Source organism: Passer montanus, unplaced genomic scaffold (genome assembly GCF_014805655.1).
Source record: "Passer montanus isolate IOZ18808 unplaced genomic scaffold, ASM1480565v1 scaffold99, whole genome shotgun sequence".
Classification (NCBI taxonomy): Eukaryota; Metazoa; Chordata; class Aves; order Passeriformes; family Passeridae; genus Passer; species Passer montanus.
The window spans coordinates 1703661-1719163 of NW_024375367.1; the positions used below are offsets into that span (position 1 = coordinate 1703661).

At 36.0% G+C, this 15503-nt stretch overlaps 1 protein-coding gene across 10 annotated transcripts in view; it reads right to left on the reverse strand.

The window, feature by feature from the left end:
- Positions 1-15503, reverse strand: part of NBEA (neurobeachin) — a 453154-nt gene that overhangs the window by 45529 nt on the left and 392122 nt on the right. For all 10 annotated transcript variants that reach the window (XM_039696621.1, XM_039696630.1, XM_039696627.1 and 7 more), the window contains one exon: positions 9361-9513. In XM_039696621.1, coding sequence (XP_039552555.1) covers positions 9361-9513 — 153 coding nt within the window. The remainder of the gene's footprint in view (positions 1-9360; positions 9514-15503) is intronic.

The window sequence follows — 15503 nt, forward strand, 5'->3', positions numbered from 1 at the left end:
CCTTATGTATGTAATAAAGCTTTTTAAGAATTTTGAATTTGAAGCTGGTTATCTTTCTAGCATCCACTTCAAATCCATTTGCAGCAATCAGCATAAAAGTTCTCTTGAGCAACTGAATTCTGCATATTTATAATTTCTTTTGATCTCTATCTATTTACTATTATTGTATTTATTTAGTTATTAAATAAAATAATCAACAAAAAAAATAGGTAATCAACAAAAAAATAGGTATTTCTTTGGTGAAAAATTAGCATTTTTATTTCTCAAATATTAAGAGCATTTCAGGAAAACAGCAGAACTTTTGATTACTCAAAGAGCAGACAATGTATCTATTTACTATTATTTTATTTATTTAGTCATTAAATAAAATAATCAACAAAAAAATAGGTAATCAACAAAAAAAATAGGTAATCAACAAAAAAAATAGGTATTTCTTTGGTGAAAAATTAGCATTTTTATTTCTCAAATATTAAGAGCATTTCAGGAAAACAGCAGAACTTTTGATTACTCAAAGAGCAGACAATACATTTGAAAACATCGATGCTTGGTTTAAAAGAGCATGTGTCATACTTTTCCCATCTAATATCCTCTCACTGGTGTTAGAATCACAAAAACACGGAACCATTGGACGGTTTGATTTGGAAGGGATCTTAAAAGGTTATTTAGTCCAACCCCACTGCAATGAACAGGGACATCTTCAACTACTTCAGGTTGCTCAGAGCCTTGTCCTGTCTGACCTTGAATGTTCCCAGAGATCAGACATTCACCACACCCCTGGGCAACTTGTTCCAATGTTTCCTCATCCTGACTATAAAAAATTTCTTGCTTACATCTTGTCTGATCTATCTCCTTTTCATTTAATGCCATTACCCACTGCCACATCTCAACAAGTTCTGCTAAATAGTTTGTCCCCATCTTTCTCATAGGACTGTTTAAGTACTGAAAGGTCACAATAAGGTCTCTCCAGAGTCTTCTCAAGGCTGGACAATGACAGCTGTCTTAGCCTGTCTTCATAGGAGAGATAATCCAGACCCTGGTCCTCTTTGTGACCCTCCTATGGATGCTCTCTAACAGGTCCATGTCCTTCCTAAGGACCCCAGAACTGGATGCAGCACCCCAGGTGGGGTTCCAGAGCAGAGCAGAGCAGAGCAGACGGGCATAAACATCTCCCACAACCTGCTGTTCATGCTGCTTTTAAAGCAGCCCAGGATGAAGTTGGCCTTCCAACCTGCAAACAGACTTTATTGGCTCATGTCCAGTCTCTCATCCACCAGCATCTCCATGTCATTTTGGCAGGGCTGCTCTCCATCTGTTCGTCCCCCAGCATGTGTAGATACTGGGGGTTGCTCTGACCCAGGTGCATCACCTTGTACTTGGTCTTGTTGAACCTCATGAGATGCCCATGGGCTGCTTCTTTTACTTGTTCTGGTCCCTCTGGATGGTATCCCAGCCCTCAGGTGTGCCAACTACACCACTCAGCTTGGGACCATCTGCAAATCTGCTGAGGGTGCACTCGATCCTACTGTCTATGCCATTGTAGAAGATATTAAATGGTGCTGGTCCCAGGGCAGACCCCCACTTGTCACTGATGTCACCTAGCTGATGCAACTGTCCAATCAATTCCTTATCTACTCAACAGCCCACCCATCAAATTCATCTCTCACCAATTTAGAGGGAAGGATGTTGCAAGGGACCATGTCAAAAGCCTTACACAAGTCCAGACAGATGACACCTGCAACCCATTCCTTGTCCACTGATGCCATCACTCCATCATGCAAGGCCACTTAGTTGGTCAGGAAGAACTTTTCCTTGAGGAAGTTGTGTTGGCTGTCCTGAATCACCTTCCTGCCCTCCATGTGTCTTAGCACAGGCTCTAGGAGGATCTATTCTATGGCCTTCCCAGGCAAGTGGTCAGTAGTTCCCAGGGCTCACCTTTCTATCCTTTCTAAATCCTAAATCCTTTCTAAAAATGAGAGCAATGTTGTCCTTTTTCCAATCACCAGGGACTTCTCCTGACTGCCATGACATTTCATGGAGAAGGCTTGACAACTAGGTCATTCCCTCAGGACTCTGTGATGCAACTCACTAGGTGCCATAGACACATAATCAGGTTCCTTAAGTGGCCACCAACTTGATCTTCTCTTAAAGTGGGAGGGACTTTGCTCCCCAAGTCCCCATTTTCCAGTCTAGTCACTCAAGAGGTGTGGGAGGAGAGGTTGCCACTGAAGATTAAGGTAAAAAGTACTTTGAGTACCTTGTTCATTGTTACCAGTTTGTCAATCTTGCTCATGAGGGGGATTGCACTTTTTTTGACCTTTCAAGTTAAAAGAGTTGCACACATACGTTATATTTCCCTAAGGTAGTTTTCACTTGCATGACCAGCCCTTACTCAGCAGCTTTTCATTTTAGAGGTCTTACTGACCCTGGCAGATTTGGAGAACTTCTATTTCATGTGAATTAATAGTTATTTAATAACTTATTACATGAGCTATTTTTTAGCAGCTGCATATAATGTCTTTGTCTCCAAATATTTAAACAGATTTATTGCATTATGTTTACAGGTATAATGGTCCTTCCTTGGGGAAGAACCTTAGTTTCTTGAAGAAACTTTGAGGAAATTTATAGCAAGGGAATATATATATTTCAGAAGAGCGGAAGCTGCTTGGTGTAACATTGGATTGGTGCAGAATTTAGGGAAAAGACCAGAGTAGAAGGTGGAAAGAAGAGTCAGAGCTGTGATGAAGAAGGGCTCTTCATGGGCCTTAACACTGCAAAGCCTCCAGCTGCAGGATGAAATGGGTGCTGTGTGATGTTCATGGCCTCCAAGCAGGGACATCCTGAGGGGTGTGGCACCAGGCATGAAAAACAGGAAAGGTGCCCTCAAGAAAGGGCCACCAAAATGCTACAAAGTCCCATCTCGCCCTCAGTGGGTCAAGGCATTATAATCTGGATTTACTTTAGTCCAGGAAAAGCTTCTTGTATCAGGTCTGACCTGGTTTCTCCCAAGTACTTCTGCAACGCCACTCATGTGTTACTTGCAGAATCCTCTCCCTAATTTGCTCTAATGCACAGGCTACTCCCCCTCCATGTAAGTGCCTCCTGAAAATTTATGAGCTGTTCACTGTCAAAGGTACATAGTTTGGTTTCTCAAGAATATGCAATGCTCAGTAGGGAGTAAGGTGAGGGAATTTTCTGTAAAAAACATAATTTGTAGGTACAGTAGGAAAAACATACAGAAAAAGACAGCAATAGTATCCTTAAAGTAGGCTGGTGATGGCCATAAAAATCAGTACTTTGGATTTAAATTTTTTGAGGGCTTAAATTTTATGAGCATTTTTTAATATGAACTATAGAAACATTTTAAATAATAAATATTACTTATATAATTATGTAATATCTATATTATTATAATATATAATTATAATACGATTTTTTAAGATTCTTAAACAGAAATGAGCCAACATGCACCTTATTATCTATCATAACTAACATGTACACAAAACAGTTTTATTCAAGCACTCCCCAAATTAACTTGTTTGAACAGTTATTAGGGCTTCATTTTCAAATAGCAACATTCCAGTTAAGTTTTTTCATGAGTTTTAAGAACGCTGTTTACCATGTTATTGATTCCAGTGCAGTGAATTTTATTGCTAATAGGTAAATTGCAAGTATTATTATACATCTAGTGTATACATATTTTGTGGGTTTTGCATGTTTATAGGCAAGTGTATGCACATATTTTCCACAGGCTGAAAATCTGACCTGTAGCTGTTGTAAAATCGAAAGAGGTATTAGTCAGTTGATGTTAAAACTAAACAAAGTTATTATAAGCCAAATTACTTCTTAATATAGCTCTTTTCTGACCTTTATGAATGCTGCACACTTTCCCCACACTATGCTCATTCTAATTTGATATTAAAGGTATTTTTCACAGGCATGTCAATAGGAGGCAGTGGTTTTTATTGTAATACAGACTATATGCTGTGTAAAACATCAGAAGTTCTGGATTTATACAATATCTTTCCAGGTATTTCTTGTCACCAGAGAAGTGGAAAACCCTGATGCTGACACTTATCTGCACCATGGTTGCACCTTCTCTTTCTGCAGTTCCTGCCTTGCTGCCTTGCTCATATGCTGTCTGTCTCTCCAAAGAGTTTTCCATCTTGCTATTAAATTATATGTAATATATTTAAAGATATTTTCTTATCATTACTCTGAGACAGTTTGGTTTTACAGATCTGCTGAAAACCAGATCATCAGCCCTTTCAGCCTGTGAGATGGGCTTCTCTCCTCTCCCCTCATATCCATGGTCCTCTGCAGCGATTGCAGATTCTGTCCACCAAATATTTCTCTTCCTCAGCTACTATTCCTTGCACTGACTATCAAAGTGAAATCCTTGACTTTCCTCATAAAGTATTTCAGGCAATATTTCCATCTGAGATTATTTATGTTCTTTTAAGCTATTTTTATATATTTTTATACATTTTTATAAATTACTAATAAGTAATATTTTAATAGAAGTGACAAAGAAGTACACTATACAGATTTGGATTATTCAGGGATGTCTGCAGAGAAACTGATCCTTTATGTAAGTGTCTCCATGATATAAGTAAGATTCTTAAGCAGTATAGCAAGTTTAAAAAAAAAATCACTGCTAAAAGTAATTAAAAATCTGAAGTAGATTGAAACCCCTTTTGCCTGAATCAGTTTTAATTGCATAACCTTGGCAATACCCAAAATAAATTCAAAGCAACTTTTGAGGAAATAATATCAAGTCTTATCTACTGCTTATCTGGTAGAGAAGAAATGTCAACTGCTGCTGAATGGTGAAGAGGAAAAGATCTTCCAGATTCTTATAGCACAGAGATTTCATACTAGCTATTGCTAATGACTATTCAAGAAGCTTTTTAATTATGAAATACCATGCATGCTTCTGAATAGCCAGGGAATGGTACAAAAATGAAATTGGCAGTAGAGCAGTGCAAATAAATCATTTCAGAGACAGAAAGAAAATTCAATCTTAGTAACAGTTATGTAATAGGAACAAAATATGTATAACAAAAACAAGACATCGTTTAGTCTTTCAAAAATGTAATTTATCATGAATACATTTTTCTCAGCACTGCAATTTGTAATTTAATATGTGCATAAGCCATAATTAAAATATCATTATAATTAACTTTGAATTACACAATCTTGAATCTTTTGTTTCAAAACTAAAGAATGCTTATTATAAAAGCTGTGCTTCAGTGTTTCACAGTGGTGTTCCCTGCCTTGATTTAACATGCTTGACTTACTGACTGAGCCTGTTCTATTTCTGGCTCTCGGGCTGCTCTGAGTCTGTGGGGACTGAGAGGCTGAGTAGGACTACAGATGCACATCTGTGGAAGGTTTTATGCGTGGATTTTTTTTTCCCTGGTAAACTGGGAGATTATGATTGATGAGCCCAGCATTAGGGTAATGTTATCAGGGACACTTTCTGCCTCTGTCCTTTGTACCATTGCTGAGGTCAGACCATAATCATGTTAGCATTGAACATAGTGCTTTATTAATGTTTCATGAGTAACTCCATAGTAATCAGTCCAGCTTTGTATGGATAAATAAAACTGCTACAACAATCCCTGATGTATAAATCGAATGTTGAAGATACTGTAATAGGTCTTGAAAGTAACTTGACTGTCTTTTCCAGTCTTTTTAATAAGTCTAATTTTCACAAGTTTAAAGGGATTTCTTTTGATGGAAAACCATTTCCACTTCCACTTCCATGTTTAGTTTGAAGTGTAAAACAATCAGCTGAACAATCAAATGATAAAATAAAAAATCCCAGCCTGCTATTTATTCATTTGCACAAAATTTTAGTAAAGCCTGTTAACCAATTAGTTAAATTGTGCTGATTTATGACACTGTGCCTCTGTGATGTTTCCTAGGCTGTTCTGTGTTTTCTTCGGTAAGTATCAGGATGAAATTATGGCATTCTTGCTGTTATTTAAAGAAAATGCTTACATCTATAAATGTGCAAGTAGAATATAAGGGTTTTTATTTACTTCCACATAAAATTACATATAATATATGCCTGCAGAAAGCACAAAAAAAAAAAGAACAGAAGAAAACAGCATCAGCTAGGGGAAAAAATATCCCACTGCATGTTATGCACTACCACATAGGATTCTTCCCACTGTAATGAAATTATTACTGCTGTTTTTATAGATAAGGAATCAGAATAACCCTTACTTCAAACATTCCTTAGTATTCTGTAAACATATTCTCTACTTCCTTTGCTAAGTTGCTGTAGAAATTCCAGGCTTGCACAACCTTGCTGCGTTTTACACATCAGCATCACACCCAGGCTATTTTTTTCTGCAAGAAAAAAAATGTAACAGCCAAAGCCTGGCCTGGCGATGACCTAACTGAATAATACATCTGCTGGCCGGCTCAAATAATGGAATCAGACATTAGGTAGGGAATGTCAAACTTTCCAACCCTTTTGTATTTGTTCCTTTGACCAGTTTCATTCTAGAGACCAAAAAAATGGGGTACTGGCAGTTTGTTGTGTGTGTTAATAAAACCCTACAGGAGGAAGTTTTTCTAAAAATTATTACACATTCAAATTTTTACGTTTTGAAACTGTAATTCCATTACTTCTTACTACACATACTATCTGCATTTTCATGAAAAGGATTATCCTTCTTTAGCTACTTGCTCTTCATAATAAGCTTTGTAAAATACTATGCATATATCATGCTCTTTAAACTCCCAAAGTTATTCACTTTGCTTTCATCCTCTGAACTCCATCCAAATGTGAATGCTTCTGTTTTCAAGTCATCCAGAAGTGAATCCAATATTCCAGGTGCAGTCTCAAAAGGACCATAGGTAGGTACAACTGTTTATATACTCTGTGATGTAATGATTCTCCATAGATGGCATCAAAATACACTTATTTCTGGTGGATATAGAATTACAGAATTTTATCTAATCTAATTGTTGTTCATTGTCACCCCTACTTTGCTACTGCTCTATTTTTGGTACTGTTTTGGTTTCCAGAGTTTTGCTTCTTATTATCTTCAATTCTTTCCTCCCAAGGTGATTTTTAGTCTATGTTCTGCATCTAATTCAAGTAAATCTAAGCCTCTTTCTCCTGTTTTGTAGGCAGTTCCTAACTTTATTATAATTTTCAAGGCTCCTGACTGTTCATTTGAAGACAGCATGTATCTGTGTAGAGATGAATTTTAGCTCCTGATCATGCTCTTGCTAAAAGTAGATGATGAGGTGAATGAAGGCCATGCAGAAACTGCCTCCTGGCAAAACTGTACAAGAAAGGCATAATGCTCATATCTGTGAGGAGAGGGCTGGAAAACAGTAGAGGAAGGCTCTGATACAAATGGGTGATTTTAGAATCTCCAAAGTACTCAATTATTTGAAGCCTGTAATTATGATACTACTCTAGCCTTATCAGTTTGTCTGTCTCCTGGCAGTCTGAGCATACTTACACACATGTGGAATCAGTCATCATCTCACTATCAAGTCCTGTAGCCCTAAGAAGACCTAAATGCTATACTCTAAATTTGTGTAAGCAGCTGTTTTCTTCATCAGCACAAAACTTTTATATTGAGAGCTGCTATGCTACTTTCTAAAAAGCAGGAATTGCACAAGGGAAATTAAATAAACTAAAGCTTAAGCTTTTTTTCCAGGTGATCTCTTATCACATAGTGTCTTTTATCCTCCTAGTAATAATTCCAACATTGTGGAAAGAAAATTTAATGAAATGCAATTTAATATAAAAGGAAGATTCTTACAAAATTTAAGAATGGGAGTCCTTACTATGCATCTCTCATTATATCCCCCAATAGGTGGCAGCTTGCTTCTCTGTTTTCACCAAGAAATCACACTGCTTCTTTCAGATGTCAAAACTAAACCTCTAGGTCAACTTTAGTGCTTACACCTGGGCTCAGTTTGGGTTTAGCCACAACCACAACACAAAAAGAGCTCAATGCAGCAACATGGGCACTCCAGAGACAGCAGCCTGTGACTGCACGTCCCATGCTTGAGAATTCTAATGGACTCCAGTGATCATTTCAATACACCTCTTTCTTTTCTAGTAAAATTGCACTTGAATTTATTTTCAACAGCTGAGACAATTACTTGTTTTTAAAAATAATTTTCCAATATATCTGGTATAGGAGAAATTGGCCAAGAAATGTTGTTCAGCTTCTTCCTGTCAATGACAGACTAATCTGTCAATGACAGAATGCATTTCTCCTGGTTTATATAGTACATTTCATATGTCTCAAGTGATGAGGTTGCCATCACTTCCTTTGGAGACTGTTGTACATATGTCAAACCACTTATTCTTCTAAATGGAGGACACTTCTAAATCATCTACATCTAGGAATAGGTTTGGTGTTACAATATTCTTCTATTCTTCTGAACTTCATAGAGCTATTTTTTTCTATCAACTGCCAAAGAAGAATTTTCTTTAAACAGACAGTTCTTAAAATTAAGTTACCAAACTGATCAGAAAAAAAACCCCAAACAAATCAACACATTGCTAGATTTGCAATGCTACCACAAAAGCACTATTGGGAATAATGCATAAACTGAATAGTTCTGTAACCATGTGAAGCCACAGCTTACTGAAATCACAGTCCTGACTGTTTGAGAAAGGAAAGCAATATGCATTTTAAGGAAGAACTATTTCCAGAACATAACCATAAATGAAGTATTGCTAGACAAAGAATGTGAATGTACCTTGCTCTTCCTAAAAATTCCTAAAAGCATACACGTGTATTAACTTTATCAATAATAAAATAATTGTCTATCAAAATTAAAGAAAAAATATACACCAGAAATGTTCTTTCTGCTTAAATTCTGGAGGTCTTATGGTGATTTACGTCAGAGTAGTTCTTTTTCAGAATTTCTTCAAAGACTGCAGTTGTTTGCTTATGTTCACATTTCTACACTTCCAGTTAATCTTGATGAACAGGCAGTGCATCCCTTCAGGTGAATAACAACTACAAGATGGCTTGCAAGATATCAGCATTTATAGTATTCTTTTATTTTTTGATGTAGAAGATGGTGAAAAAGAATAGACATAAATTTTTCAGGCTTTCTTGTATTGCCAGGCTCATGCATGTCTTATGCTTTTTCATGAGAGAGTAAATAACTGAATTTAATTTTCCATAATTTGAGCCCATGGAAGGAAAATCTACTATAAAATAAAGGGGTCTGTCAAGCAAGACAGAATGCAAATTTTTTGCTTTTTTATTTTATTTCTCTAAATCTAGTGCTAAAGAGATGAAAAACACAACTAGGTTAGCTGGCTAAAATACAGAACCCCTTAGACTAAATTAAAGTGCAGCTTACCATCCTGTTGATACGGACAAAGTCTTCAGGTTTCTTGGCCCAGGGAGGGAGATCAACGTCATTCACAACAATTTCATCTTCCCTGATTCCTAGATTGTAGCCATTACTGTTGACAAACATCTCAGGTAGGTAGTAAAATTCTGGAATTAACTCCTAGCAGGGAGAAAACACACAATGAGACTTCACATTTAACAGAGAGCCTAAATGGTATTCCCAGAGTCAGGCTCTCTTGTATTACATATTAAAACATTCCTGGGGTTTTTCATGTTTCTGTGCACCTTTTAAAAGAAATTTTATAACCCACTTTCTTTGACTCACAGTCAAGTGTATTCTGCATAACGAAATATTCAAACTTTGTTTTTCCCATACCTGTTTTTATGAAAAGCACAACTTTAGACAAGGTAGTGCATATGAGTAAAGGAGACCTTCAGAATAACAGGTACAAGAAAATTTATGCTAAGCCTTCAATATGAAAATATATTGGATTTTTAAATTACTATTTAACAAAAATATGTAAAAAGGGGAAATTTGCAGATATAATAGTGTCGTGATCTTACTTTCTTTAATTCTTTAATTGCATAAAAAAGGTGGTAAGTTGATCACCTATATAATGAAAAATAATACATGGTGAAGATCTTTTTCTACTGTAGGAAAAATTCAAGAATAGATGGGGGAAAATATCAGTATAACAAATGTCCTTCAAGCAGATATACATGGTACTTAAAAAGTGAAAGATCAATAACTGCAATATATAATAAACAATAGGTAACTTGGGGTGTGAAGTTTTCCCAGTTTCCAGAACAGCTAAACAGGAATCTATTTTGACATAATGAATATTGCTATTTGTTCCTGTTATTTTAGCATTAAATATTGAACTGCAGTAAAAACAAAAAAAGCTTTAAAGCTCACTATCTCTTCTCTAATATCCAGATATGGATTAAATTCACCAAATTACATTGTTAAAAGCATTATGGCATTCGGTTGGGTAACATGATAAAAACTGATGACACAGCACCTGAAATCTGAGTCTCTTTGTGGTCCTTTCAAAGGCTGCAGATATGAGAAGCAAAAAAAACCCCCACTGCAGACACAAACTTATCTAATTAAATCTGATCTGCAACTCCATAGAGAATAGAGCAGTTAAAGCAACCTTTCAAATTTATAAAGTAATTTTTTAAAAAGTGTATTTGTTACAATTTTAAGTATGTTTAGGAAGGCAATTTAATTACTTCTTTACATCATAATATACTACTATAGGTTAGACTAAAATGCTAATCCAATCAGTATTTAACTACTATAAAACATTAACTGAGACATGCCTGAACCTGAATAACTCATCATGAAACAAGCTACAATTCAAAACAGAAAATAAAGAATTAAATTATTAGATGTAGTACATAATAAAACAGCAGCCAGAGCAAAGCCAAAATGACAGAAATCCTGAATATCCTATAATGTTAGAAGAAAAAAGATTAATTTAATGCCTATCTTAAGTTTTATTATAGACACCTCTAATTCATTCAGAGTATTTCTTAACAATCTTCCCCCCTTTCCTCAAAACATGATTCACTAAATCTCTGGTTCCAAGGAAAGACCTTTGAATTACTCTAACAGAGCCCAAAAAAGAATGAATGGTCCTTAGAGCTGGAGAAAACTATACAGAAACCTTTCAGGACTTCAACAAATTACTAACTCAGAACTTACAGCCCAACATATACTATCACACAAATCACTGACAAACTAAGAGCATTGCTTAAAAAAAGGGAAAAATTCATAAGGACCTCAGAAATATCAAGAAAGCAAAGTTAATCTTAAAGACAGTATTCAAATGAAGCAGAATTTATTAAGGAAAAAGTTAGAAAAAATTGTTTCTACTTTGTATAAAAGCCTTGAAGCACATAGCACTGGTTGCGAATACTATCAATTTTTATTCAATGTGGTGGCACACTAACCTGCAATGTTACAGTAACCAAGTCCTTTGATTCCATTAAAAGTTATTTGTTAAAATTCCTTTTTCAGTTTTAAATGTCATAGCATGTAACTGTGGACTTTTACATCTAACACACCTGAAAGATTTGTGCTACCCAGAGACACATCTAGTGTCTAACTGAATTTTACTAACCTTTTGGGTATGGGGGCATCTTGAAACAAAGGGATTTAAGTCACTGAGTATGTTTAATGTTATTTCTATTTAGTAAGTTTATCTTTGCTGCTCTTTGCTTTCAGGGTAATTTAATGTTCCCTTCTCTGGTATAGCAGAAAACATAAATAGAAATAGAATAAACAAAAGTATGTGATTAACTTTCTTTATAAGATTTATTGTGTTGTGTATGTTTAGTTTGAGCTGTCTTATTCCTGTGCTCTGGAAGTTAAGCAGTGCCAGACTTCTGAATCCTCTTCAAATAACACTCTCCCTAGAATCCAAATAATTTCAGTTACACATCTCCTGGTAGGTTGTTTTGTTGTTTTCTTTCAGTCAAAGTAAAACAACCTAAACATAGTATTTAAAAAAGATTAACTAAGCCACTGTGTTTTAGTCTCAGCATTCTCTTCAATGTTATTTTTAGTGCAGCCTACAATTACATTGCTTATTTGAGTACTATTTAGCATGAATTGAAATTTTTCTTGAAATGTGAGCCATGTCGCATGTGACCTTTCCCAGATACTTACATATTTCCCATACTTTGTATTAACCATTCAGTTTTCTTTCATAGCATTTGATGTTCCTCTTGCAATTTTGCTGTCTCCAGTATTTACTAGACTAAGAAATCACAGTGCTTAAAAATAGCTCAGATAAATACATCCCCTTCTCATTTCTAGAGGATGCATTAGTATATACTAAAACACAGGCCCAGTATGAAAGCCTGTGGGATCCTGTATGTATGAACTTCAGATTCATGTAATTAGCTATTTAGATGCGTAGAAAATACAACCAAGCTAGAGATGGTTGATAAAAATTTTGGTTTTATGTGTGCATTGTTTATTCTGCTGTGAGAAATTGAAGAAGCTGTCTCTTCTATCTCATGCCAAAGGCAGGCAGTGGCTGGGCATAGAAGGGCAAATATCCTCTTCCCCAGGGCCCCTGAGCATGTTTCACTAAGAGAAGTATAAACTGGGAGAGGCAGAGAGAGAGGAAGGATTATCAAGGACAGTGAGGCAGAAAGGATGGAGCCCAGGAGGTTTCTGGGAAAAGGAGCAGACAGGAGTGAACCTCAGAGGAGACGACAAGATGACAACTTGGGGGGCCCAGAGAGAATCATGTTAACTAAGAAGCCACTGAAAGTTGCAAGAATGTACAAAAGAATGCAGGAAAAGGTAACACTATTTTCAAAACCTATTAATATTTTTCTTAGACAGAGTTTGGTTTTTCTTTGTTTCACAAACAGGCCTGTGCCAGTTCATATCCTAATAAGGATTATGACTTGAGAGAGCCACTCTTTTGGTGCTTTTTCTGTTATGGACAGGAAAGAGATACCTCAAATAAATAACTGTTTCAGGGTGAGATTCAGAGAGGTGACTATGTACATTCTTCCATTCCAGATGAGGTTCAGCTATGACAGCTATCCTGCAAGGTATCTGTCTACCCTGTTGTGCCAGAATTTGAATAAGAGCAATTCCACAATTCTTCCATCAACTGGTCTCAGTGTTCTTCATCTCGGGAGTTTCATCTAATAACTGCCCTGAATCCTTCATTATGCAATCTAAGTCAATTTTCACTCATCCTAGCTATTAATCCATCCCAGTTACTGAGAATAAATTACTGTTTTCTCTTTGCATTGTTTATTGCATGTTTGAAAAGCATTATTTACCAGATTCACAGCCTTCAAGCTCCTAAAAGTCTAAATAAGGATAATGATGTATTGCTCCATTGTTTTTGTTACAGAAATGCAAAATATTCCTGTAACCTTCCCAAATCAGCTAGCAGATTTATTGCTAAACAGTCCATAACTTAATTTACTTCTTTATATACTTTGGCCATATCATATTTTGTCACATGTTCATCACACAGAAGCCAAAATAAATGTTTTTGTCAACCTTTGTAGTCTTTACATTGGAGATGGAGATCGCATACTTTTCTGACAGCATCTGCTATTTTTCATTCACTTCAGAGCAGAGTGTAATTTGTCATACAACACAGCTTTTTACAAATCACCAGTTTCATACTTCAGAAGTGTCATTGTTAAATTCACCCTGAAGATAGGGACAAGGAGATTCAAAAAATTAGCAGGGGAAAAATGTATCTCAGAGATAGTATTTACGTCAAGGGATAGGACACAGAGGACCTTCTGTCTCCAAATCTGCTTTCTGCTTGACAGACAAAATAGTTGATAAAAGGTTTCTTAAAAATCTTATTGCACCTTCAGTGGCACTAGTGGTAAAAGGTAAATGTAAAGCCAGATTTGTGCAAAGAAATGCTAGCTCGAAGCTACCATGACTTTGAGAAATGTAGGTTTCAAGCTACAAATGTTCATGAAACACAAATCTCAAAATATTTTTTCCTACAATACACACATTGTGTCAGCAAGTGCAAATCAAGACATGAAGGAGAATATCAAAACAAACAAACCCATCAAACAGCTTCCCTACAAGTTACATCATTTAGCTGGCATAAAATGAGGGAATGCAAAGAAAAAAGACACAGAAAATGAAACTTTTAAAAGTCTGGCATTTTTTAAATATTCACATACCAATCAAGCATTTTAAATGCATATGATATTGCATGCAACTCAGCTGACCTATAATTTTGAATTAACTGACACTATTCAGAAAATGTTATTGGTTTCATTGCTCTTGCCAAAATATATTGAAGGCTCCAAATAAATCTTTCTGAATACATTACTTGTCATGGGTAATTTTTTACCACAAGAAATATCTAGAGTTCAAAGAGTTAATAAAAATAGGGATTTTAGTGATCTAAACCTATTTGCAGTAATTTCTGTCTAGTTGTCCTTGACATTTCATCAGCTGGTAACCTCCTCTGCTCCCCTTTCATTCACACTTCTAATAAGACAGGTTAGCTTTCCATCATTTAATAGTCAGCTGCCTTTCAAACTGCCCAAGAAGCTGGGCTCTTCTCACATGAAGAACGATGCAGTAAAGCTACTGAAGGGTGTATTAAAAAAAAAAAAAAAGCAAAATTAATATTGTAACAGACATTTCTTGTCTGTAAATGTGATCTCTTGTTTATTTTAATAGCTATACTAAAACCCCAAGGTATAGTTAACAGTATTATATGCCTCGTGTCTTCATATAAGAAAACATCCCCCAAATGCATTTTCTAATTTACAAGCCTGTGACAAATCCAAACTGCTGAGAAATTAAACTTTAAAAATATGTCTTCAGGTGATAGAGGACTGCTATTAACACTATTATAATTGTACACCACTTGCATCAAATCTGACATTTCTGTTTAATATGTTTTGCTAAGGGTATGCCATTTTATGGCCTCCCAATGAAATCAAATTCAACCCAGACGTTTTCACTTTTCTAGTATAATTCACTTCAAGGTTTTAAAGCTTCCATTTCTTTTTCTTTCTTTCTTTTCTTCCCAAAAGGTTGATCCCCTGGCATCCATTAATTCCACGAGAGTCTAGTACTGGGTCAATGAGTCAGTCACGAGTTCCTCCATTTCACACTAAGGCACTTTACTGACATTTTGTCAGAGCTACCTTTCTAACTTCTAAACTGGCTATTTAAATCATATAACAAGTTTGAGAAGTATTAGGAAAGATTAGCATCTGACCAGGAGGTTCTGAGGAAGTCAATGTTACCAAAAACCGGAGTGGGGCGGGGGGGAGGAGTGGGGGGTTAGAAAGGAAAAAATGTGCAAGCTGACTGGCCAAGTTATGGTCATTTCCGGGTGACTTGCTTCCTCAAAGGTCACCCCGCGAACGTTCATTCTTCCTCCAGCTTGTACTGATTATCTCGAGAGAAGGTCGATGTTGATAAAGGGAGACACATTAAAATAAACTGTGTTATCCAGGTTCTCCCTTGTGTGTTACCACTCTAACACAGCACATACTGTATTAATTCTGTTTCATCCACTGTAGGTGAATGAGTCTCTTGAAAATGAACAAAAACAACCTGAGAGTAAGGAACAACACGGTCTAAGTAAATCTTTAATCCTTTATTGAGCAATAATC